General features: G+C 39.2%; 1 protein-coding gene across 4 annotated transcripts in view; it reads right to left on the bottom strand.

Moving 5' to 3' along the window:
* Positions 1 to 3,307: 3,307 nt before the first annotated feature.
* Positions 3,308 to 25,336, bottom strand: part of RAB2A (RAB2A, member RAS oncogene family) — a 77,140-nt gene continuing 55,111 nt past the window's right edge. For 3 of the 4 annotated variants that reach the window (XM_057532114.1, XM_057532112.1, XM_057532115.1), the window contains 2 exons: positions 7,795 to 7,863; positions 3,308 to 5,714 (listed from right to left, as the gene is read on the bottom strand). In XM_057532114.1, the coding sequence (XP_057388097.1) occupies positions 5,619 to 5,714; positions 7,795 to 7,863 (165 nt within the window). In that variant the 3' untranslated portion in view covers positions 3,308 to 5,618. The remainder of the gene's footprint in view (positions 5,715 to 7,794; positions 7,864 to 25,336) is intronic. The other variant, XM_057532113.1, reaches the window with a different exon arrangement.

Below are 25,336 nucleotides of genomic sequence, written 5' to 3' on the forward strand. Positions count from 1 at the left end.
CCTGGCCTGGGAAGATCCCACATGCCACAGAGCAACTAAGCCCGTGAGCCACAACTACTGAGCCTGCGAGCCACAACTACTATAGCCCAGGTGCCTAGAGCCCTGGCTCCCCAACAAGAGAAACCACCGCAATGAGAAGCCCATGTACTGCAATGAAGAGCAGCCCCCGCTCGCCACAGCTAGAGAAAGCCTGTGCGCAGCAACAAAGACCCAACACAGCCAAAAATAAATAAATAAATTTACAAAAATGATTTCAGGATCTCAAACTCAAAACACAACCCCTCTTGGTCAGCTTGCACCTACCTTTTGTTTTTACTTGCTTACTTTCACAACAGGATGTCATTGCTGAACTTGTGTTACATCTCCACTTTCATTGTCAGCATCATAATCATCATAAGATCACACTTATCACACTGACATCTGCTTCAATTTTAAACTGAATTCTGGGCTTAAGTAACATTAAAAATGCTATCTTTAACATCATATAAGGAAAGTAATGTGTTGTATCTATGATTTTTCGTGAAATCCCTATGTACAAAAATGTTTCATATTCTGAATAGCCTCTGGATGTGTAAATTAAATTACTCTGAAGCAGGAAGATGTAAAACTATTCCTAGAGATTAACTTTGCTTCTCTCAGGATGATTTCTACATGTGCCATGCAGTGAAGCAGCTGTTACTCTCCCATAAACCCACGGCTTCAACACCACCTTTCACTGAAGGGACACAGACAACCTATCAAAAAATGTCTTCATTCATAGGATGTAAGGGATGTATTGATTTCCTAGGGTGGCCGTAACAAAGTGCCACTGCCTGGGTGACTTGAAACAGCAGGAACTTCTTCTTGCACAGCTCTGGAGGCTCGACACCAGAAGTCAAGAGGTCGGCAGGGGGTAATCTCTGAAACCCGTGGGGGCCTCATCCTAGCGGCCGGTGGCTTGCTGGCCATCTCGGGGGCTCCCGGGTTTGAGGCTGCCTCGTCCACACGGTCTTCTCCCTGTGTGTGTCTTCACATGGCCGTCTTCTGATAAGGACACCAGCCCTGCTCCTGTATGACTTCATCTTAACTCATTACATCTGCAACCATCTTGTTTCCAAATAAAGACAAATTCTGAGGTACGAGGGCTTAGAACTTCAGCATGCATATTTTTGGGGGGGCTGGCGGGGAGCACAAGTCAATCCATGGAAAGGGGAGAGGGTAGACTTCACATATTCAAGTTCTGAGGGCAACTCATAAGGCAGCATTTTTGATTGATGGAGACAAAATCTTAATTTACAAGGAAGTACATACAACACAGGCACAGTTTAAAGAATTATAAAGCAAGTATCCATGTAACCCCCATTTAGGTCAAGAAACAGAACACATAGCAGAGAAGCCCCCCGTGTGCCCCTCCCTCATCAAAACCGCCTCCAGGACCCAGCCAGCACCCCACATTACATTCAGTTGTCATGTCTGTCTCCTCCCATCTGTGTTCCTTATTCTTTATCTTTCACAACCTTGGTATTTTTGAAGAGCACTGGCCACCTACTTTGTAGGATTTTCCTCAACTTGGGTTCGTCTGAGGTTTCCCAATGACTAGGTTGACGTTATACATTTTGGGCAAGAATTCCACAGAACTGTGCAGTGCGGCAATGTCACTTTTTAATACTACAGGTAGGTTCAATCATTCGTTTTTATTTCATTTTGAGTTCCTGGTACATCATGGTTGATTTTAATTATTTTCAGAGTATGTGAAACATTACTATAGTTTTGAGTTAAACGAAACTGTATATTGAAAGGTGCTACTCGTCCCGACTCTGTACTCACCCCCTGTAGGTAACCAGTCTCATTAGTTTCTAGTTTATTCTTCTTGTGTTTCTTTTGCACAGGTGAGCAGATACATGTATATTTTCGTCTCCTGCCTTCCTTATTAAATGAGCGATGGTAAACTGTAGACATGCTTGCATTTTGCTTTTCTCATTTTGCTTTTCTCATTTTGCTTAACAATATATCCTGGTAATCATGACATCAGTACATAGAGCTCTTCCACATACTTTTTACACCCGTGTAGGACTACATTGTGTGACGTACCAGCTTACTGAATCACTCCTATGTAAAGACATTGAGGTCATTTTCAATTATTTTGCAATTACAGCCAATGCTGCAGTGAGCAACCTTGAGCACGTGTGCTTTCGCATTGTTGGAGGGTATCATCAGGTTATTTTCCTAGAAGTGGGAAGGCTGGGTCAGCAGGTAAGTATCTCCTGGTTCTATTAGGTATTGTGAGTTCCTCTCCAGAAAGCTAATACCAGTCTGCACTTCCACCAGCAACATATGAGACATTTCACCAACAGAATGTGTTGTCATACTTGTATTAAACTTCTTCCAATATCATAGTTGAGAAATGGCATCTCAGTTTTAGTTTGCATTTCTAATTGTCTGAATTTTAAACCATATTTTAGGGACACTTTTACTTCTTTTTTTGGTGAACTGTCTTTTTCCATGTTTCCTACCAGGTTTTTGGTCCTTTGTCCTTCAATTTTTAAGAGCTGGCCTGATGATTTTCTAAACCTAATGAACACTGAATATATACACGTGCACCTTAAAGTTTCCCATCATGACTTCAACCAAGTAAGTAGTGTTATCCAGTATATACCAATGCAACATGAGATACTCTACTTATGGGGTTAGGCTCTATTCTCATTTGAACGCTGAAGCACATGTGAACTCTAAGAAACACAGGTAGATACGTTCATGCATTTGTATAGTCAGTTACTTATTATGGAACAGGGTTATCTTTTTGATTATGGGTATTTTTGGTATTAATTTTTAGCTCACATAGTCAAACCCTGTGCTGCCAACCTTAGTACTGAGCTTAGATGGAGCTTCACTACCTATGAGGGAATAAATGTTTAATGTGTTCCAAACACAAATAATTTGAGAGATTAGACACATTTTGGTATCATATACATTCCTACTATCTTGACTATTAGAACTATTAGAACTAGGGACTATTTTCCTGTTAACAGGCTATGTTAAAATTAAAAACATAACCTATAATGGAAAAGAATTAAAAAAGAACATATATACATATATATGTATAACCGAATCACTTTGCTGTATACCTGAAACACAATACTGTAAATCAACTATACGTCAATAAAAAATTAAAAACTGTGTAGGAAGATATAGTTTCGCTCTCATGTATTGTTTGAATTGTACATCTAATTATACACTACTCGTTCAAAAATTTGGTCTTAATCCAGTTTTGTTAAATCCAGAAGGCAAATTATAACACTATATTTATGAAGATTACAACTTTGGAATGTTACATGTTGAGACATTAAAAGTTTTATTTATTTTTTAGTGACTGATTTTCTAGCTCTTAAAACATGTCCATAGGGTGCTACCAAAATTGACCAAAGATCATTTAAAGACTTAATTACCATATTAAAGGGTTCGGTTCCAAGGGCCACTATTACATTATTTGTGACAAGGGTAATAGAACAGCAGAGTAGAAACCAGACAGTAACAGTGTTTTGTCGACTGACGTAAAGGATTCATCACATTTGTTCCTTAATGGCAGATGAAATTTGTAGAGAAAGTGGTGACAACTACAGAGAAGTCCTCTACCCGCCCCTGTGGCCCAAAGCCGAGGCAGGTTAAGGCTGCTGTGCAGGGGCTGCACTTGAGGGCTCCAGCTCTTCTTAGGTTATTAAAATACATGTGCTTGGTTGTTGTTTGCTTTTCCCATGACTTTCTCTTCTTACACTTGATTTATAAAAGAATTAGAGGAGACAGCATGGAAAAGAAACACATCAAGTTTCTGGAAAAATTAACAGCAGTTTAAAAGTAACAGTTCCCAAAGAATCATCCTCTTCCTGGTACAGAGCAGAACAAGTCCTAGTTGTCTTAACTTGTCCTACTCACCACTAATGAGAGTGAATGGTAAGATCAGTGAATTTGATAAGACCACTTTAAGGGAAAAAAAAAGTTTAAAATAAAAATACTCAAGAAACTCGATTTCCCCTCACCTTTCCCTCTGGCCTCTAGGAGCTAGTTAAAGCAAAAAACGAAGATAGCATTGGGTGACTTCCCACAAGAGTAATGTCAAAGCTTTGACAGAGCACTGCTGAATCTTCAGGAAAGACCGGTAGAAAGCTGAAGTCAGTGAGTGGATTCAAAGTAGTTAGTTTCATACTTAAAATACTTGCGTACATCATCAATAACAAAAAGAATTTCAATACGGTAAAAAGATTTTTATCACATTCTAGCAAAATTTTTAAAAAGGGTAGTGTTAAACATCCTGACCCTTTAAAAAAAATGTGCTTTAATACATGTAAAAGCTGTGGGTGGACTGAAAAATTAATTCTTAAAAAATGATGTGGTCATTTAAAAAAAAAGAACACTTTTATACATAGGATTTTATTTTGCACTGCTGTAACAACTTCATTATAGTCCAAGGGAGAAAAAGAAAAAGAAGGATAAAACCACCACACTGAGCAAATTACTAAAGCTTTTCTACTTTTAACAGGATTTTCCATCTGGTAGATTTATTGTCATATCCCCTTCAAAACAGACAAGATGCTCACCATATTTTAAAGATTATAGGTTGCCACTGAAAGAAAAATTTTACACAGTCACTGTACATCAAGGTTGAAAAACTGTCCTGCGTGAAAAATATATTTAGAAATCATGTGAATAAAAGAAAAAGAAAACATTATTGTGTTCAAGGAAAGATTAAAGTCCTCATAATGTGCCGTCTAAATGTGGACACTCATTCCTCCTGGAGCCGCTCAGGCAGAGGGAGTTCTTTCTTCCGCCCACCTCACTCATTATACTGTGTTTTTACCCAACAGTATGCATTAAGGCAAACAAATCCTTTTCCGAAGAGGTCTTAAAGAAACTGTGGACAAACAGCAAACTTTTGGCATTAAAACAGGTTAACACATACATAGCCTTTAGAATGTACATTAAGCATATTTCTCTCGGACTAGTGACAAGAAAAAGATGAACATGCTTGTTAACAATGTCAAAAAGTTTAAAATTCAGTGTCCAAGCAATTCCTAATGATGCTTCTGTAGCTTTAAGCTCTAAACAGTATAGAATTTATGCAAATGCATTAAAGAATTCAAGCTTGGCAAATTACACCCAAGCAGGTTATTAAACTATATATACAGAAAGTAAATGATAAATACAGAATTAAAAGAGTCCTTCGGTTTTCCTTATAGCCTTGAAAATTGACAAACTTTTGAGGACAGTTCTATAATATTAAACATTAGGTAACCACAGGTGTGGGGAAACCTAACTACACAAACCGATTTAAAATACTCAAGATGACTTTGTAGTGTTCAATACAATTCAGTTCGTAGGTAAGGGCACAAGACAACATTTAACAAAAATAATCACATCAATTGACCTAGAAATCAAATGCAAATAGATATGAATACAATCTCCAAAATCTGTCTTTTTAAGTGAACATTAACCATTTATTCAAAGTTATACAAGAATCTGAAGGATTAAAGTCTTCTTCTGTGACATAAAGCCATTTGGAAGTTTCATGTCTCAGCTGAGCAGGAGGAGAGGGTGAAAGAATAGGTGAGGAGCCCCTTCTGGGCAGCGAGACAGTAAAAGCAGACTCAACAGCAGCCCCCACCGGCCTGCTGTCCTCCCTGACTGCCTGCGTGCGTGGCGTTAGTAGCAGCGTGCTGAGGGCCAATTTTAATGCCATTTGCCTGAAATGAAAGACAGAAGGATAATAAATGTAACTGGAGCCAACCAGACAGTATAATTTAAATTTAAGAAATCCTTTGGTTTCTTAGTGGCACAATCTTACCAAACAACTAAAAAAAAAAAAAAAAAAAAAAAAAAAAAAAAAATATATATATATGCTAAGCAGATTTTTACAACAATTAAAACAGTATCTCTCAGGAGATGTTCCTTCCTTTTAAAATAATACTTGTGGAAATATTCCTGCAAACAATTCCTTATCATACCAGGTACTGCGTTAACAGAAACTGGAGTGCTGCTTTTAAGGGAATTCTCACAATGGAGAGATTGTTTAAAACGTAATCTTTAAAAGAGAAAAACATGCAAAGCCTATGCTCCTCTAATACAACATACAATCTTTCCTCTAGACAGCGTTTCTGTTCCATGTTGAATCAGCTGTACAGGCTAAGGGCATATGAGCGTTCTGTGTCATCAATAATTTCTATGATCCCCAAAGACATGGCAGCTTGCCAAGAACCCACACACAGAGTGGTTCTTTCATTCATCAAACTCACACTCATGTCTCAACCCTCACTCCCTCAAGTGGATTTTACCTAAAAATACAACACTCTGAGAAAAGTAATACAGTAGCTTCAGAAATTAAGCTCTTAAGGAAACTTAACGTCACAGTAAATCTCAGATTTATAGTGCTTGGCAGTTGTTCTGCAACAGTAGTAGCCTTGGGGTTTCTGGCACTAGCTCAGTATTGACAGCAGCTGATGTGGTTTCTTTTCGCTCTTTTGACTCCTCTTTAATAAAAAGCATGCCCTATGGCTCATTGGTTTTGCCCCCTCTGGGCTGGTAGCAACTTCTTGAGGAATCAAGAAGTCAGACTTGGCATTAGGCCAAATAAATCGCACGGCCTGTTGGCTCCTGACAGCACATTACAATCAAAGCCACGCCAGGCACAGTAAAGCAGTCAGCTACTATATGAAACCAGACAGAGACAATGAACATGCCCTTCACATAGACGCCCAATTACTGTTCAATTTATATGGCATTAGTCTCTGAATGGTGTCGCCTTTAAATTAACTCAAGATCTATTGCCATATAAGCCTGGAAAATATGGGTTAGAAACTTTATCACTACAAATTAAAAGAAACTGGAAAATCAAACACTTTTTGGAAACCTTAGGCAAACTGTTGTTTGTTTTAGCAAAGAATATTGAGGCAGATAATAAAGAGGCTCTCTTGCAAATGCCAAGAGATGGACACACAATGTCTTCCTAACGCGGTGCTTCCTCACTGCACCTGGGGGAGGAATAAGGGTTTTTCTCTTGGAAGCAAGAAGTCTTATTATAGAATGGCAGAAACATTTATGTAAAAGTAAATAATATGCTCTTATGCACATAAAAATTCTGAAATAAATAAAGACAAATGCATAGTGGCGATTTAGGTCAAAATGAATGGCCTTTGGTAAACACTCTGAATTATTTGCTTCAAAGTTACATTTTATCCTAATCATGTTGATCAAAACCGCTCAAAATAATTTTACAAAAAAAAAAGGAAAAGAAAAGAAACCCACAAAAACAAACAAAACAGCTAGTGCCAACTGCCAATTACATATATTAACTCAGTCTCCTGAAAACATGCTATGCTGAACTGGGAGTAATTTCCAAACTGGACATTTCCCTGTTCCGCACCAGACAACAGAGAGAGCATCTTGCATTAGTTAACATCGCACACGCATTTACACACTAGAAAATTATTCCCAAAGCAGATGACACCATATGGATGTGGTAGATGAAAGTGGATTTTCTTCTCTCTTTGGAGGATTTATATTATTTTGCATTGCTTGCAATAAATAGATAGGGTCACTTACTTTAATCCGTTTTCATAGATAAAGTGATGCTTCACTAGAACATAAACATTTAGCTATTATACAACATATAAGAAATTTTCAATGAGATGATTATAAACTAATGTGTTAACTGACATCATAGATCCATTTTAGGAATTTTAAAAAATAGAAATCTTGAATCCAAGTAATTAAAATTCAATTCTAAATTAATTAGCCAACAATATTTATATATGTATATATATATACCTCATTATTAATGTCAAAGACTCCTTCTTGGATTTTTTCATAAATTTCTTTTGCTGTATTAATAAATGCCTGAAATATAAGGTAGGGAAATTGGTTCAAATTATTTAAAACCACACAGTAAAAGAACATTATATAAAAAGCTCTATAAAATATTACAATGCTCAACATAAGAAAATCAACCAATGGAACACACCATATTAATAGAATAAAGGACAAAAACCACATGATCATTTTAATAGGTGCAGAAAAAGCATTTGACAAAATACAACACGTTTTCACAATAAAAGCATTCAACAAACTAGAAATAGAAGGGAACTTCCTCAACCTGATAAACAGCATCTAAGAAAACCCACAGCCTATATCATACCCAGTGGTGAAATCTGAAAGCCTTCCCCCTAAGATCATGAACAAGACACGGACGTGTGGGAACTAACGCTAGTAGCAGCAATAGCCAAAAAGTGGAAACAACACAAATGTTCACCAACTGAAGAATGAAAACCAAAATGTAGTATAACCATACAATGGAATACTATTCAGCCATGAAAAAATGAAGTACTGATTCATGCGACAATGAGGATGAACCTTGCTAATAAGTAAAATAAGCCAGACATGAAAGACCACACATAGTTCAATTCCATTTATATGAAATGTCCAGAAGAGGTCAATCCACAGAGGGAAAATAATTATTGGTTGCCAGGGGTTAGGGGAAGGAAGGAATGGAGTGATGAAAATGTTCTGGAAGACAGTGGAGATGGTCGCACAACTCTGTGAATATACTAAAACCCATGGAACTGAACCCCTTAAAAAAGGGTGAACTTTATGGTATGTGAATTATATCTCAAAAGAAAAATTCATGACTGGAGAAGGGGAAGGGGGAGGGGGAGACCATAACATAAGAACAGCACACCTGAGAAAAACATGTCAATTAGATAAGCTGCATAGATGTCCATGTTGAAACTAGCTTACTTCTGGAGACCACCATTCCATACAGGATCCTTTTTCCCAGACAATGTATTACTCAACATACAGTTTGGTGGGGTGGGGTGGGGAATAATCAAAGGGTGCTTATGATAAAGAGATAAAGGCAACTCAACTTCTATGCCATGTTGAATAAAGTTTCACCCTTTTCCCATAGAGCGTACTACTAAATGACAAGAAATTAGCATTAGAACATTGTAACCAAATTAAGCCTCTAAATACCAGAATTAATCCAAAAGCATTCTATATTTATGTAAGATATTAAGATATTTTACACATTATTGCCAATGTTACAGAAGGTGTATACAAACTCAGGTTCTAAACTATCAGATTTGAGAGATAATAGTATTAATATTATATTCAATTAGCATTCTATAAAAATTCGTAAAAGAAGGCTGTTCTCCACTACTACTGATACAGACTTAATTCAAAATTTAAAAAGTAAACAGGTTCATGGAGAGGAACACATCATATCTTTCGTCTTTTCTACACTGGAAATATCTGACTGCTGAACCTGCCACCAGACTTTTGTTTCCTAATTAACAGGACTGATATGTTTTCACCTTTAAAGGCCTTACAGCTCCCCAGAGTAATCAATCTACTGCAGCTCAATTACTGCACCAAGAACACACCAGTCAGTGCAGGGGGTGTGAGCGACAGCGGCAGGGGCGCAGAGGAATGAATATGCATCAACTCTAAGTGGCTGATCGAACCATCAGAGAGGGTCACGAGAACTTGCAGCGAAATAATGAGAAGAATTAATCACTGCAGATTCACAAGGCACTTCGGAAGCCAGTGTGCTTTTCCAGTGTGTGCTGGAGCTCAAGTGAAGGAGAAACTGGCTGTCAGCCAACTATGAATTGATTCACATTCCTCAAAATGTAGGTTATCCTTATAAATAAGGGAAAACCTAACTCTATTTCCAATAACATGTCAATTACAGTGATGGCCAGGCTAACTAAATATTGAAGTCAACAGATTCATAAATTCACAGAGTTGGAATTCCTTCCAGGGGCACCCACATGTGTACATTTCACTAGAACATTAGAACTACAAGGTCCCATAAATGAGTTATAACTTCATATAAACAAGCATTTATATTATAAAAGTCATTATTACATGTGCCAATGGATGTAAATAAATTGGCTTTTTGCTAATCTGTTGAAGAATCACTTTAAAAACTGGCTTAAGAAAGCTATGTCTTTATTTATGCTAAATTTTCCAAGTCACTACTAATTTTATTACTTAAATAGTATACTTAGTACTTTATTTAAGCACCTTCAAGAATAGCTGTACCCAATGGACGTAAGAGGTATTTTATATCGGAAAGACATGCAATTAACTCCATTATAATTAAATATAGCAAATGGTTACCTTTTCTAATTCCCATCATCTCAATGAAATACTCTTTGGACAATGCTACATTTACTTGTCATCCAACTCTCTGATTACATATTAAAGACACTGAAATAAAATATTTTCCACCTCTCTGAGCACACTATAGAGAGGATACTATATAAATGGATTGTTTTATTTACATCATGGCAAAAATTAATATTTAATACATATTACTAAGTAATTAATGATCAATTTTAAGGAGTCCTTAAGAGTTTAAGACCAATGTGACAACTGTAGACATCAGTACACCTCTTTTCAAAGTATGTGGCTATGGACTGAAATTGTTGAGTTTCCGAACATACTGAGCATTAACCAAATACTGTTACGGCTTAGAAGAGATAAAATAAAACTTCTAAGAGAACAGCCTTGGTTGTCACGGACAGTAGCTGTCCACTAAAGCTGCAAAGCATTTCAAAACCTCAGAAAGACAAGAGATACATGTCTGTTACAGTAATTGGCTAGAATTTCCTTTCATTGCTCATTTTACTCCAGTCACTAAAAGTCAATCTCCATATATATTTTTCAAGGAAGAGATGTAACAATCTGAAATACCTCTAGAACACAGGAAAAAAAAAAAAAAAGAAATTAGCAACAATAAGTTAACTAAATAGATACTACAAAGCCTTGACACTAAAGCTCACGCTTTTTTTAAATTTTTGTTTTTGGCTGTGCTGTGTGGCTTGCAGGATCTTAGTTCCCTGACCAGAGATTGAATGCGGGGCCCCGGCAGTGAGAGCGCAGAGTCCTAACCATGGACCACCAGAGAATTCACTAAAGCTCATGCTTTAATAGGACAGTCTTAAATTGAAATTCCTTCCAATTTTAGACATCATTTTAACTAGTTTTACTTTTTCTATTCCCCAGGCTACAGAAGCAAATTATGAAAAGGAGAGGGAAGGAGAAAGGGAAAGAGACTGAGTGTGAGGATGTGTCTGTATGAGCGGCCAGCGGGGATGTGCATGGGCGGTTTTGGGGAAGAGGCCACGGGGGAGTCCACACGTGGCAGCGGCTGCCACAGCAGCGGGCCTTTGTGCAGATGGGCTCACAGCTCCTGACTGAAGAGGGCATGTGTTGGCCAAGGTGGCCCGAGTCATCAAGGGGAGAGAGACTCAGGATTTGCTGTTTAACGTAAGTAACACAAAACACGTTCTTGAAACGTCTTCATTATTCTTACAAGTTTTGATGTTTACCAGGGAAAAATTTTGTAACAATTAACTTATCTGGAATAGTTATTACCTTACTATCAGAAAAATGAAGGAAGATGATGGCATAACTCCAGAAAATTTTTAGCACTCGTTAATTAACATAATACTCTAAAAACATGACATCCTAAATATCACTGCAGGTTTTGTGACAAGTCAGAATTACAAACATTATATTCATCTATACTCCATGTTTCAAATATAGTCAAATCTGAATATTAGTTAATAGGTTATAGAATAGGAAAAAACATTTGCTGAGAAACTGATGTGAAAGGATTTCATTAACCCTGTGAAACAATCTAGGCAGATCCACGATTAAGAAGTATAAGCAGATTTCCTTGCAGGCAACTTAACTTGGCGAGCCTCTGGCATTCCCATGCAGCACTGCACGCCAGTATCTGAAGCCTGACTCTCTCTACATTTTCCCATTAGCTCCCTGCTCTGCCCTACTCTGATGAATTGCCATGTCCAGTCCTTTACCTTCACTAGCCATTAATTGCCCTCCACCTCAGACACTAATCTTTCAACCCTTGGCAGTAGTTATCTGAATGATTCTGATATTACCTAAACTTAAGTAAGTTTTCAGGAGCTTCTATAGCACAAATTAAAATAAACATAACCACAAAGAACTAAAAACGTATATCCTACCTATTACCTGGCCGCTACCCAAGGGCACCTATTCAATTGCTGTCACAGATCTGGTACTTCTCTGGGTACCATGGAAGGTCCAGGGAAGAGGACGACTGCAGTAGTTGCTACTGCTGCTGAACTAAAACAATTTAGTTCGGAGAATCTCAGCACGAGGGCTTACATTTCGGTTACAGATGCAGGAAAAGTAAACTCTCTGCACTGGCTGACAGAGGGAGAGCGTGTGCAGGGCAGGACCAAGGCAAGTCTAGTTGTGGGCTATGGACACTGGGCTATGAGGACCTTCACAACCAATGAGGGGGAATACAGACAAAGAGGAACATGGAATAATATTTTGTTTTTATTATGGCTTAACAGTTTTTAAGGCAAAACACTGAAAAGCAGTCTACAACAGAATAACATTTCAATTATTTCCTTGTGTAACATGCTGCCACCTGGTGGCAAGATAAAAATTACAGCATTTGTTAGGTAAGAATTCAAAATAAATTGAAGTGTCTTCGTTTTATTTAAACATCTTGAATAGATGCTAAAGAGCAAAGCACCCTGTAAAATAAGTGAGTCTTTCGTTCTCTCTGAGAACTGGGAAACAGAGAATTAGGATGCTGTTTAATTTTCTTCTCCATTGCTAATCAAGGCTATGGACATTCCAGGTGTCCATCTGCCAAAGCTTACACTAACCAATGTTTACCAAATATTTACTACGGGTCAGTCACTATACTAAGTGATTTACACAGGTTCTCGTTATTTCTGAAAAGAAATTCAAAATATGTATAAAAATGAGGAAATTCATTGTGTGGGTTGAAGCTGTACCTCCAAGTTTGCCAGCAGAATGGCGAAGGCGAGGCTCTGAACCAGGCTGGCAGGGTCAAAGCCCAGCGCCGCCTCTTGCCACACGTGTCGCCTGGACCTGCCGCTTAACCGCTCTGTAGGAGGAGGGCGACCATGGCGTCTACTCCACAGACCTGCTGGCTCGCAGGCGGCCTCGGCACAGTCAGCCCTCCCCACCACGGGGGCGTCGGGGCGCAACACCGCGGGAACCAGAGCAGAAGCGGGCACTCATAGGCAGCCTCCTCAGTGAATTAAAATATCCCGATTAGATAAAACTGAGCATCAAAAGGCAAATTAGCAACATAGAATGTGTACAGTGAGCCTAAAGAAGAAAATGTATTGAGATAAGACTTAGGTATTATGCAGAGATAGTAAAGTCCTGCGAAAAGAACATCAGACGAGAAGCAAGACGAGGCGGTTTACACATGAAGCTTCGTCAAATTCTGCGACGGAAAATATTCTGGTTCGACCTGCGTTAGCTTCAGAAGGAGAGCCTTCCCACACACCGCGCCCAACACAACGGCTTCAAGCTGCGTTCACGGACATCCCGCGGGGGCACCATTTCCTCCTCTTCCCCCTGATTTTCCAGGGCATCCCCTATTCCAAAGTACAGCTGTTCTGCTCTTTCTTTCATCCAGTTTCCTGTGTTTCATTAGAAGAAAGAGGGCCGCTGCTAAATCTACTGACCTGTCGTAACTCTCACCGTACAGACAGCACGGGGCTGCCAAGGAGAAGTGACGTGCCCAAGACCGGGCACAACTGTAGCAGAAGCAGGATTAGCAGGATTAATATTCTGCCCACGTTTATCCTCTCTTTATTAGGATCACTTATCTTTAACACAACTCAAAGGAACTTTCATTTATCTTGCTTATGTTGCCACTAAAATTGAACATAAAAAGCACACAATTATCATACCCTTTTAAAAACCTTCTAGCTAGCTAGAAATTATTGTGGATTGCTAGGATTATTTTTGGAAGTACAAAACATTTGTGTTACTTATAACACACAGATATGTTTAATTCCTTAGTAATTTAGTTCTTCCATTCAACAAGCATTTACTGAGTGCCTGATTTGTACCAGGCACAGAACATATCTCAGTTATATACTTGGGTACATGAATGTCTTTGACCTCAAGGATGTGGGAGTACTACAGGACAGATGCAAATCCAAAATTGGCACATAGCACGAAAACTTCCACAACAGCTGTTTAGAAGGGTAACGTGGCATGACCACTTCTGCTGGTAAAAAAACTGTCAAGAGAGAAAGCCCCGTGAATGAAGGCTTGAAGGAAAGTAAGCTCCCACTCATTTATTAGGAAAATTAAGGGGAGGAAAGCCTAGTCTGGACAGAGAGGCAGATTTTAAGCTCAGTTACAGTGGAAGCTGGGGACAGGGAGCCATGTGAGATGAGGGTAGACAAGGGGCCCAACAGACCTCAAGGAAACTTGAAAAGGTAGGAAGCAGGCTGGGGACAAAATCAGAGGGTGGTTTAGAGGAGGAATTCTAAGGAGGAAGGTTGGCAACAGGAAGGCCAGTAAGGAGTTTAAAACTATAATCAAGGTAAGAAATGAAGGCCTGACGAAACAGTGGCAACCAGAATGGAAGGCAAAGATCAAACTTAATATCTCCTTTGGAGAAATGAACAGGACTTGGTAAAGAATAGGGTAAGGATGGCAAGGTGCTTAAGGATGACCCCATTGTTGGCTTAAGCGACTGAGGTGGAAGGGTATGCCGTGAATTGAGATAAATAAAAAAGGAAGAAAACCAGGTTTCAAGGAGGGAATGGAGAGTTTATTTTCGACACATGGAAGGATCTCTAATGCTGATGGGAAAGTCTTGGTAGCTGGTGATCTATATAGTTGTGTAAGTGTGTAACATGCACATAACAGCATGATTTTCTTCAGCAATGTTTAGCTACCCTGGTTTAGAAGTAGAGAAACTGGACGTAACTTTCAAAGTTAGTTTGGTTTGGATCATCACTGAAGTGCCCTAGGGTGACGGCCAAACGAGGAGCAGAGAAGCTGAAGCTAGTCAGCAAAGCCTTCCAATCTGTGGAAGGGAGTAGTACATATTTATTACACTAAGCTCCCCTCAAGGGATGCTGGCAGCTTGACAAGGTCAGGTCAGATTTCCAGTGAAGAGCCCCGTGGTACCCACGACACTGAGAACAGGGTTGAGGGGTAACAAAGCTTTCAGTTTACAGCCGCATTCCAGCTCTACAGAAACATCTGTCCCACCACTTACAACACAGCCCAAGGCAAGGAAGATGTCCCCTCAATCCAAATTCTGCCCGTAGATCTCCAGTAGCAGGACAGGACACAAGTATTCACAAGGTGCCTTGAAACTGGTCTTAGTCACTTAAGTCTTACTATCAGGTGTTTTCCCCGTCCCACCCCGAAACAGAAACCCATTGACCCTGTCAGGTTAGATGGCTTGGCAGCTTACCACAGTGTCTTCGGATTAGGTGGCTGTATTTTCAGCTATCATCTTGGCTGTATCTTTAGTGCTTTAGCAGCTAAGCCAGGAATTTCCAGCCTTGATTTTTCAACAGTTTAAGATATTTTTAATTACTAAACTTTTGCTTCAAAAATTTTTGATGTTTATATATTTTTCTGGTTTCACATAAATTTCCAATCTTAATTTTAAGTAAAATTGATGAATATTAGGGAAAAATCACCCATCAAATGGCTAAGAGATTGAGAATATTTGAAAAGTGACAACTGTTTGACAAACAATATGTTTATTTCACACCACAATCACCTTGGGTCCTAAAGGAAATATAATACTGTTTAAGTTTTGGTAATGTACAACTCTGAGAAAATGAAATTTTAATTTAGAGGGAATACACAGAGAAAAACAAGGAAGGAATCATAGAAGTAAATATATCACTTCTAGAATATTCGGACACCTTTAAAAAGTTGGCCCGTGGCCTTTGGGAATGGGTACTTTCCCTAGCCTGCTGTAATCTTTGCTGCAGTTATTCCTGGGTCTAAAAAACCTCTTTCAAACCACAAAGACCCCAGGCGGCTACTGGAGGGAGCTCCCAATCAAAGGAGAAGCCAATCTATTCACCTGTGTTTTTCAAAACTCATAGGTTTTAGAATGCTTAGGGCCAAGAAGGTTTCGGACAGAATTCCACCTACAAGTTAACAAGTGGGACCAAAGCATAAGCTCATTAAAGACTGCGGGGAGAGGAGTAAGGTTAAAGTAATTAAATAAATATGTAACCATCCAAACATTTATCTACTGTGTGGGGAGAAACTGCTAGGTGCTGGGGATGCCGAGATGAAAAGACAGCCTATGTTTTCAAAGAACTTTGTCCTCATGTTGAGCCAACGTGAAAAACAAGGGTCATGACAGAGTCATGAGAGAGTGCGAAGATAATAAACCCATGACACAGGAATGACTAAATACAGAGAAAGGAGCACATAAGAGTGGTGAAGGGGGCAGGGAGGGTGTGTCATGTGTCACGCATTCCAAGAGGAGGAATCAGACTCACTATATATCCTTGAAGAATCAGGTCGGAAAAGGCATTTCAAGTGTGGAGAATACTTTCTGTGGAAGCAGGTCAGGAGCAATGCCCTGTGGACGCGCTCTCTGGTTTAACAAGGAGAACACAGAGGGGAGGACTGGCAAGTAAAGGGACCTGTCTTCCAAGCTAAGGAGTTTGATGCAGAAGCTGTGAGGAACCACTTCAGGGTTTTAATAAAGCTGGAGAGTGACATTCAATTTTCATTTTTAGAAAGATCTTATAGGCAACAGTGTAGAGGACTGAAAAATGAACACAGGGAGTCCAATTAGGAAGCAATCATAGAAGAGGACGATTTGGAGAGATATTTAACAGGCAGAAATAATAATACACACGTGGAAAGCAATAACTATTAACTGAAGAATGAGTGTAAAGGGGTAGGGAAGGGGGTTCCTTTAGGATACACGAGAGTGAACATCTGCAGACTAGAGCAGAGGAGGGCTATCAGTTCAGTCTGAATGTGTTAAACCGGAGGGTCTGAGACCCACTCATGCAGAACTGTCCAGGCAGCAGCGGTCAAAGTAGAGCTAGACACACAGCCTAAGAAGGGTATTCATGGATTTAGGTGACATTTCAACGTGGAAGAAGGAGATGGTAAAGGAGTCTGGAAGGCTAGAGAGTAAAGAGAAGACCATGATATCATGGAGCTAAGGGAAAGAGCAAGTTTATAGACAGAAGAGTAGTCAAAAGTATCACACACCCCCCAGGGACTGTTCAAGGTAAGAAGAGAAAAGCGTTTGTTAGGTGAGGCAACTAGGAGGTCTAGGGTGACCTTGGCCATGATGGAGGAAGTCAGACTGTGAACCGAGGTGTGAAATCCAATGAGGAAACAGAGGTAGATCTTACTAGAAGCTAGAAGAGAACATATCCAGGAGAACAGGGACTGATAGGGTTTTGTTTTTAAGATGGTTGAAACCTGATTATGTAATTATATGCTGAGAGCCAAGAATCAGTAGAGGAGAGGATGAAGATGACGAGAAGGTCTGAAGAAATCATGAATCTGCAGAGCAGGGGAAGGACGACAGCACTTGGCTGGACCGTCTCGTTCACTCACAGCCGGCTGACTTTCCAGCCTCTCCGCTCCCCAGAGGGAGCCCGGGTCACGGTACCGACATCACCTGAGAGCAAGCTGCAAATGCAGACTTTCAGGCCGCACCCCAGACCTACGGAATCATAAGCTGCATTTTAACAGGATTCCTAGGTGAAGTGAATGCACATTAATGTTCGAGAAGCACTGTTCTAAATACAACTGATTTGGAAAAAAATACTTTTACAAGATATTCTGAGCTTAAGAAGAAAGTAGTCTCCACTTCCCCCAGTGCAACCTCTATGTTACCATTAAGTGAGAGAATCAGCAAAACTAAAGGACATCAATCCTTTGGCTATTACGCACCCTCCACCCAAATTCCACTGGGGCGGGGGGCGGGAATGGCTAAATCACACTTGGAAAACTCTAGGTTAAACAAAAGCCAACACATTTCTTAACAGTGGGTTTTCAGAATAGAAATAACATACTACTACTGTGAATTCTGGTTTCCTAAAAGGGGGGCAGGCTCCAGCTCCTCCTAAGCTCACTTGACCACGGAACCATATGCAGAAGTGATCGTTTTAACTCACGCTCCTCAAAGAAGGGCAGGCTAACCTTCAGTGCTGCTATTCTCCACTGTGCAGCAGACAGAAGGGGAACGGATGGGGAACCCGGAACACCTGGGTTTGAGTCCTCTGCGGAAAATGGGACTACGTATGTGAAAGAACTCTGACAATATGCCATACAAATATACAACCACATTATTATTTCAGGGACCTGACACATTTTAATCATTTGAAAATACTTCTGAAAGAACCCTTCCACTTATGAGACACTCTTCTAAATGCTGCAAGCAAGATCACCAGATTCCAGTGACTGGAGGAGCGTCCCTTCACATCAACTCCTCAGTCTGTCACAGGACAGACCACAGAGGTCAGATCTTCCTGGAACTCTGCAGACTAGGACGCTAAACAAAGTTGTGGTTCTGGAATGAACTGCCAGAGGGTGGCAGCTGAGGAGGCGTGTAGCCAATGGGAAGCCAGGGCAGTTACCAGGCAGCATGATATCTTGATGTCCTCAATAACCTTTAAGTCTCAGTTGAAAACGGAAGTCAAACTAATATTCAAAAATATTTTCTGCTGGTCACATGGTTGATTATTTCCTTATCAGCAAAATCTTCAGCAAAATGGAGACAAAATAATCTTTTTTTTCCTTTTTTGTCCACCAGAGGTAAAAGAACCTAAACCTCATTTTCCTAATATAAGACGTGATGACAACTACAAATGCTCTGTATATTCAGCATGAACATTACTTGAATAAATGGTAGACAACTAAATATATGGGTTCCCCCCCATATGCTATGCACTCAAATATATGTGTATAGCATCCAAATATTAAGTTTAAAAATCAGTAATGGGAACTGAAAATGTAAAGAATGAGTTCTGGTCTCCTATTTCTATGGGAATACCATATAGGCGAGAATATTTTGGTTGCAATTGGCTTTTTAATTTCGTTGACATTTAGGAGATGAATTCTGGGGTGTACCTCTACTATCACATTTGAACGTGTATTTCTTCAGCAAATAGCAAAAAGGATGAATGATAATAGCATGTTTGGAGCAACCCCAAGTTGTATAAAACTGACTAGAATCCACTTTATAGGAAGGGTGAATTCTCTTCTTATAACTTGTAACTTGGAAATTATAATTTACAGTTTGGAAACAAATGTATTTAAACATAATACTTGTGTACCACAGTAGTTTGGTAATACAGAGAGGTTTTATGTGGAGAGAGCTTTCTATGTTTGTATGTATATAAAAAAGTGTTTCTTTGTGTGTATATAGTCTGTGTGTGGTGTTAATCTTATACATGATTTTATAAATATAAAATGATACCCATCTATTAAATAGTAGATCTATCTGAGAAATTCTTACCTCCGTAAGTATCTAGTTTAGGCAGACTAGGGTATCATTTTATTTTTATGCTCTTTATAAAATGATTTGAAAAAAAAATTGGAAGTATAGTCTTGGGTGCCATTTTCCATTTATCATCCCAGTTGAAGATCAGCAGCATAAATTCAGGTAAGAGCAAAACAGTTGGCACATGAGAGGCTACAGTTAAAAGAAAAATATGAGTCCGAAATATTATAAGTAGAGCAGTGCTGAACGATGTTGCCAGTGGGGCCCTGAACTGGAAAGGAGAAGGACGTCAGTGTGGTTTAGAAATACAATGAGCTTGGATCCAGCTGTCAACATCATCAGCAAGACGCTGCAACAGTTCAGGATTCTCACTGTAGAATTCACAGGTCAGAGCCAGCCCGTAAAACAGAAGTGGGACCCTTCATAACAGGACTTTCCAGTCTTCACTCTCTCCCCCAGGTTGTCATTGAAATGAAGCTTTTTTAGATCAAAATATACACCATCCTACTTACTACTAAATGAATAAAGAGGATTCATGTATTATGCTAAGTTGCTGGTGCTTCACTTCATTGGTTTTAATTATATCCTGTTACTTTAGCTCAGTGTTACTGACATTTTGGACTCGGTAATTCTTTTTTGTGGACAGCTATCCTGTGTATTTTTCTCTAACACCACTTTGATCCTTCCCCTCAACAGATCCTTCGTGGACGAAATCATTATGCTGAGTAAATCAGTACATCCAGAGATTAACAGTAAACCTATTTCCAGCAACAATGCAACAAATGCTGGAAAAATGGTGCTATCTTATGCTGCAGATTGTCCAACTGCTTACAGGGAAATACAAGAGTTAAACTTCATGGTCTCAACTTGCATTAGGTAACTGGACCTTGGTTAAAATATAAAAATAGACCACAGCGCAACAGGAAAAGGAAACAGGTCTAGTTCTAAACTGAAAGGAATCATCAAGGTACCAGTTAGGCTTAATCTTAAGGAATGATCACATAGTTTTGTTTTTGTTTTTTAAATTAATTAATTAATTAATTTTTATTTTTGCCTATGTTGGGTCTTCGTTTCTGGGCGAGGACTTTCTCTAGTTGCGGCGAGTGGGGGCCACTCTTCATTGCGGTGCGCAGGCCTCTCTTGTTGCAGAGCACAGGCTCCAGACACGCAGGCTCAGTAGTTGTGGCTCACGGGCCCAGTTGCTCCGCGGCATGTGGGATCTTCCCAGACCAGGGCTTGAACCCGTGTCCCCTGCACTGGCAGGCAGATTCTCAACCACTGTGCCACCAGGGAAGCCCGATCACATATTTTTAAATTTCTAAAAAGAACCCTTAGTCAGACGGTCCATAATCAGGACACTGGCATTTGTATAAATCATTCTATCTTTAAACATAATTATGTTTAAATAATTTATATTTAAAAATGGCTTTTAAGAAAGTTTTTTTCTTTAATACCAGAGTTCTCTAACTTCTCTACACATGAGAGCCAAGGATTGGCTAGGAATCAAGTACTTTTTGAAGATTATACAGAAGAGGACACTGACCTTCTGTGAGCTGCCCAAACACCAAGCATCGCTCTTATTAGCTGACCAGGATGCACTCAGGATACCTGCCTTACTTTCCTAACTCCTCACATGATCAGCTCTCCCAGAGGGTCCTCAAGTTCAGGCAGTAAGCTGAGGATAAACTCCTGTCTGAGCCCATAGCCCAAGTTTCTACCCACTGTGCTAAACGGCCTCTCCCATGGAGGATGGCATAATTAGGCAAATCCAAGTCCTTAGAAAGCAAAAACAAAAGGTATAGCACTTAGAACAAACTTCTTTGAAATGAATTACTATTTTCTCCAACCCCAAGTCTAAGCCACTAACTGATTAAGAATCTACAGACCCTGTAAAACTAATGTATTGCTTGTTCTCATGATGATTCCTCTTTGGATCTAATTCTAGCAGGCTAACTCTTGCTTAAATCCCAGAGCGCGTATACTGTAATTTTATGAGATGAATAGCTTCCCACTGAGGCCTCAGCTCTCCTGCTGCAGAAGCCGGTGCTGACTGCTGTAACAAGGAGGGTGTCTGACAGATGCTGGCTTAGTTCTCCTTCCTTCCCTTCTCAAAGTGGAAAGAACAGGTTTTGTTAGTCTTCCCTGACCTCAAAGAAAGAAACTAAGTACCTGTTTTCCAACATCAATTGCTGAATGAAAAAAGGGGGGGGGGGTGCTATTCAGACTTGATATCAGATATTATTAAGGAATTACTGCTAAGTTTGTTAGGTATAATAATGGTATGATGGACATATTTTTTAAAAATTACTGCTACTGAAATTTGTAGGTAAAATATTTCTGGAATTTGCTTAAAAAACAGGGCACACAATAAAATAAGATCATCAAAATGTCAAAATGGTGGTAACTTCTGAAGCCAGATGATGCATATGTGGGTTTACTTTTAAAAATGGTGACACTATTTAAATTGATTTAAAATAGCAGCTCCATCAATCTTACTGTAAGGCTACCAAAATGCTTTAATACAGGGGATGTAAAAAAAAAATAAACTAATGGATGTGTACTGTCATATAAATGCTCTTTACTTAATGATGAACTTAATTATTTTAAAGTCTGACATGCATAGAGGTCATCAATGAACTCTCTTTTTAAAAAAAAAAAATACTAGTGCAGAACATCTAATATTTAGCCCATTTTTGGAGTTGTTCCTTTAGTTACTTTGTACAACTCATCATTATCTTCCAACCAGGTTTTTTTTATTCCATATAGCCTAGCTGTCTTTTTTATGAATATTAGTATAATTTCATGTTCTGCTCCTTCTGAGAAATCATATGAAGGAAGTCTATGCATAATAAAAATCACAACAGTAACTCTATTATTTGTTAGGCATATGCTAAACATACAACATTTAGCATGGAGGGAACTGGTTGTATAAAAATTTGCTCTGTGTAAGAATGTGACAGACTCATGAAAGAGCCATACTTAACAAATAATGACAATAATTTGAAAAAGAAATCCTGGGTTCTTCATGAATTAAAAAAAATTGCTTAAGCCTTTATAATTATATTCCGTATTCTCACATTAGTATTTCATTACAATTGTGAGGTTTTGTAATCCTTAATTTTTATTTTTTAAATTGCCATTGTGATCTTAAAGAACAGGTTAAATTTAATTAATTTAAGTTGCTGTATGTGGTTATTACTATTATGTTTTTTTTTTTTTTTTTTAGCTGTGTTGGGTCTTCGTTTCTGTGCGAGGGCTTTCTCTTGTTGCGGCGAGCGGGGGCCACTCCCCATCGCGGTGCGCGGGCCTCTCCTGTTGCGGAGCACAGGCTCCAGACACGCAGGCTCAGTAATTGTGGCCCACAGGCCCAGTTGCTCCGCGGCATGTGGGATCTTCCCAGACCAGGGCCTGAACCCACGTCCCCTGCACTGGCAGGCAGACTCTCAACCACTGCGCCACCAGGGAAGCCCTACTATTATGTTTTGATCAAACTTTCTGAGATAATTACAGACTGACATGCAGGTGTAAGATAATACAGAGAGATACTGTGTGACTTTCACCTGGTTTCCCTCAGTGGTGGTATCTTGGAAACAAATAATACATTGTTACAACCAAAATAATGAAAAGGGATACACAATATTTCCATTTTCAGGGATCCCTCATGCTGTCTTTTTATAACCATACCACTCCCTCTTCCACCCCGACACCCTGGCTTAACACTGGCAATGACTAATCTGCTCCCCATGTCTCTAATTTTGTCATTCCAACCAAGTCATATAAGTGGAATCACACAATGTGCAACCTTTTGGGACTGACTTGACCCACTAAGCATACTTTTCTGGAGATTCATCCAGGTTACTGCATGTAACAACCGTTCGTTCTTTTTTAATGCTGAGTAGTATTCCACGGTGTGGACGTACTATACACTTTGTCTAACTATTCATCCGTTGAAGGACATCTGGGTTGTTTCCAGTGTTTGCTTATCATGAATAAAGCTGCTATGAACATCTGTGTATGGGTTTTTGTGTGAACATAAGTCTTCATTTCTCTGGGATAAATGCCCAGGGGTGCAATTGCTAGGTCACATGATAGCTGCACATCCAGTTGTTAAAGAAACTGCCAAACTGTTTTCCAAAGTGGCTATATCACTTTAACATTCCCACCAGCAATGTACGAATGACCTAGTTTCTCCACATGCTTGCTAGCATTTGGTGTCACTACGTTTCATTTTAGTGTGTAGTGATCCCTCATGGAGGTCTTAATTTGCATTTCTCTAATGGCTAGTGATGCTGAATATCTTTTCAAGCGCTTATCTGCCATTTATATATGCTCTTTGATGAAATGTCTGGTCATGTCTTCTGACCATCTTCTAATTGGACTATCTGGGTTTTTTTACTCTTCAGTTTCGAGAGTTCTTTATTTTAGATACTAGTGGTCTTTTGTCGGATATTTGGTTTGTAAATACTTTCTCCCAGTCTGTAGGTTGTCTTTTCATCCTCTTACCAGGCTTATTCATAGAACAAAAGTTTTTAAAGACTAATTTATCAATTTTTCCTTTTACGGATCATGCTTTTAGTGACAAGCATGCCTACTGCTAGAACCAAAAGATTTTCTCCTGTTTTTTTCCATAAAAGATAAATAGGTAAAACATTTTACATTTAATTCCATGATCAGTTTTGAGTTAGTTTTTGTATAAGGTGTGAGACTTAGGTCCTTTCTTTTTTTTGCTTATGGATGTCCAATTGCTACAGCACCATTTGTTGAAATGGCTATCTCACCCTGCGAATTGTTTTTGCACCTTTGTTAAAAAGCAGTTGGGCATATTTGTGGGTTCTCCATTTGGTTCCACTGATGTTTCTCTCCCTTCACCAATATCACACAGTCTTGACAGCTACAGCTACGTTAAGACTTGAAATCAAATAGAGTGATTCTTCCTACTTTATTCTTTTTTTAAAACAAATATTTTTATTTATGTATTTATTTGGCTGTGCCGGGTCTTAGTTGCGGCATGCGAACTCTTAATTGCAGCATGTGGGATCTAGTTCCCTGACCAGGGATTGAACCCAGGCCCCCTGCATTGGGAGTGTGGAGTCTTAGCCACTGGGCCAGCAGGGAAGTCCCTTTATTCTTCTTTTTCCAAGTTGTTTTAGCTATTCTAGTTCCTCTGCCTTTCAGTATGTATTTTATAATAATATTGTCAGATTATCTACAAAAAAATTTTACTGGAATTTTGATAAGAGTTGGGTTAAACCTGTATATCAATTTATGAAAAAGTGACATCTTTACTAGGTTGAGAATTCCAAACAATGAACATAGTGTATGTCTCTCCATTTAGTTAGATCTTCTTTACTTTCTTTCATCAGCATTTTGTAGTTTTCAGCATACATGTCCTATACCTGTCATTTTTAGATTTATACCTAGGTATTTCATTTTCTTTTTGAGTGATTATAGATGGCTCTGTATTTTAAATTTTGGTGTTCATTGTGAGTATATAGAAATACAGTAGATTTTTTATATATGTCTTGTAAAAATCCTGTAAACTTGCTGAACTCACTTATTAGCTCTAGTTTATTTATTTTGTAAATTCCTTGGGATTCCTAAAGAGACTATCGTGTCATCCACAAATATAAACAGTTTTATGTCTTCCTTTTTTGAGTTGTATGCCTTTATATCATGAGAATAGGTATCCTTGCTTTGTTCCTGATCTAAGGGGTAAAGCATTCAGCCTTTCACCACTAAGTATAATGTCAGCTGTAGGTTTTTTTTTTTTTTTAATAAATAAATTTATTTATTTATTTATTTTTGGTTGTGTTGGGTCTTCGTTTCTGTGCAAGGGCTTTCTCTAGTTGTGGTGAGCGGGGCCACTCTTCATTGCGGTGCGCGGGCCTCTCACTATCGCGGCCTCTCCCGTTGCGGAGCACAGGCTCCAGATGCGCAGGCTCAGTAGTTGTGGCTCACGGGCCCAGTTGCTCCATGGCATGTGGGATCTTCCCAGACCAGGGCCCGAACCCGTGT

The sequence above is a fragment of the Balaenoptera acutorostrata genome, chromosome 17 (assembly GCF_949987535.1).
Source record: "Balaenoptera acutorostrata chromosome 17, mBalAcu1.1, whole genome shotgun sequence".
Classification (NCBI taxonomy): Eukaryota; Metazoa; Chordata; class Mammalia; order Artiodactyla; family Balaenopteridae; genus Balaenoptera; species Balaenoptera acutorostrata.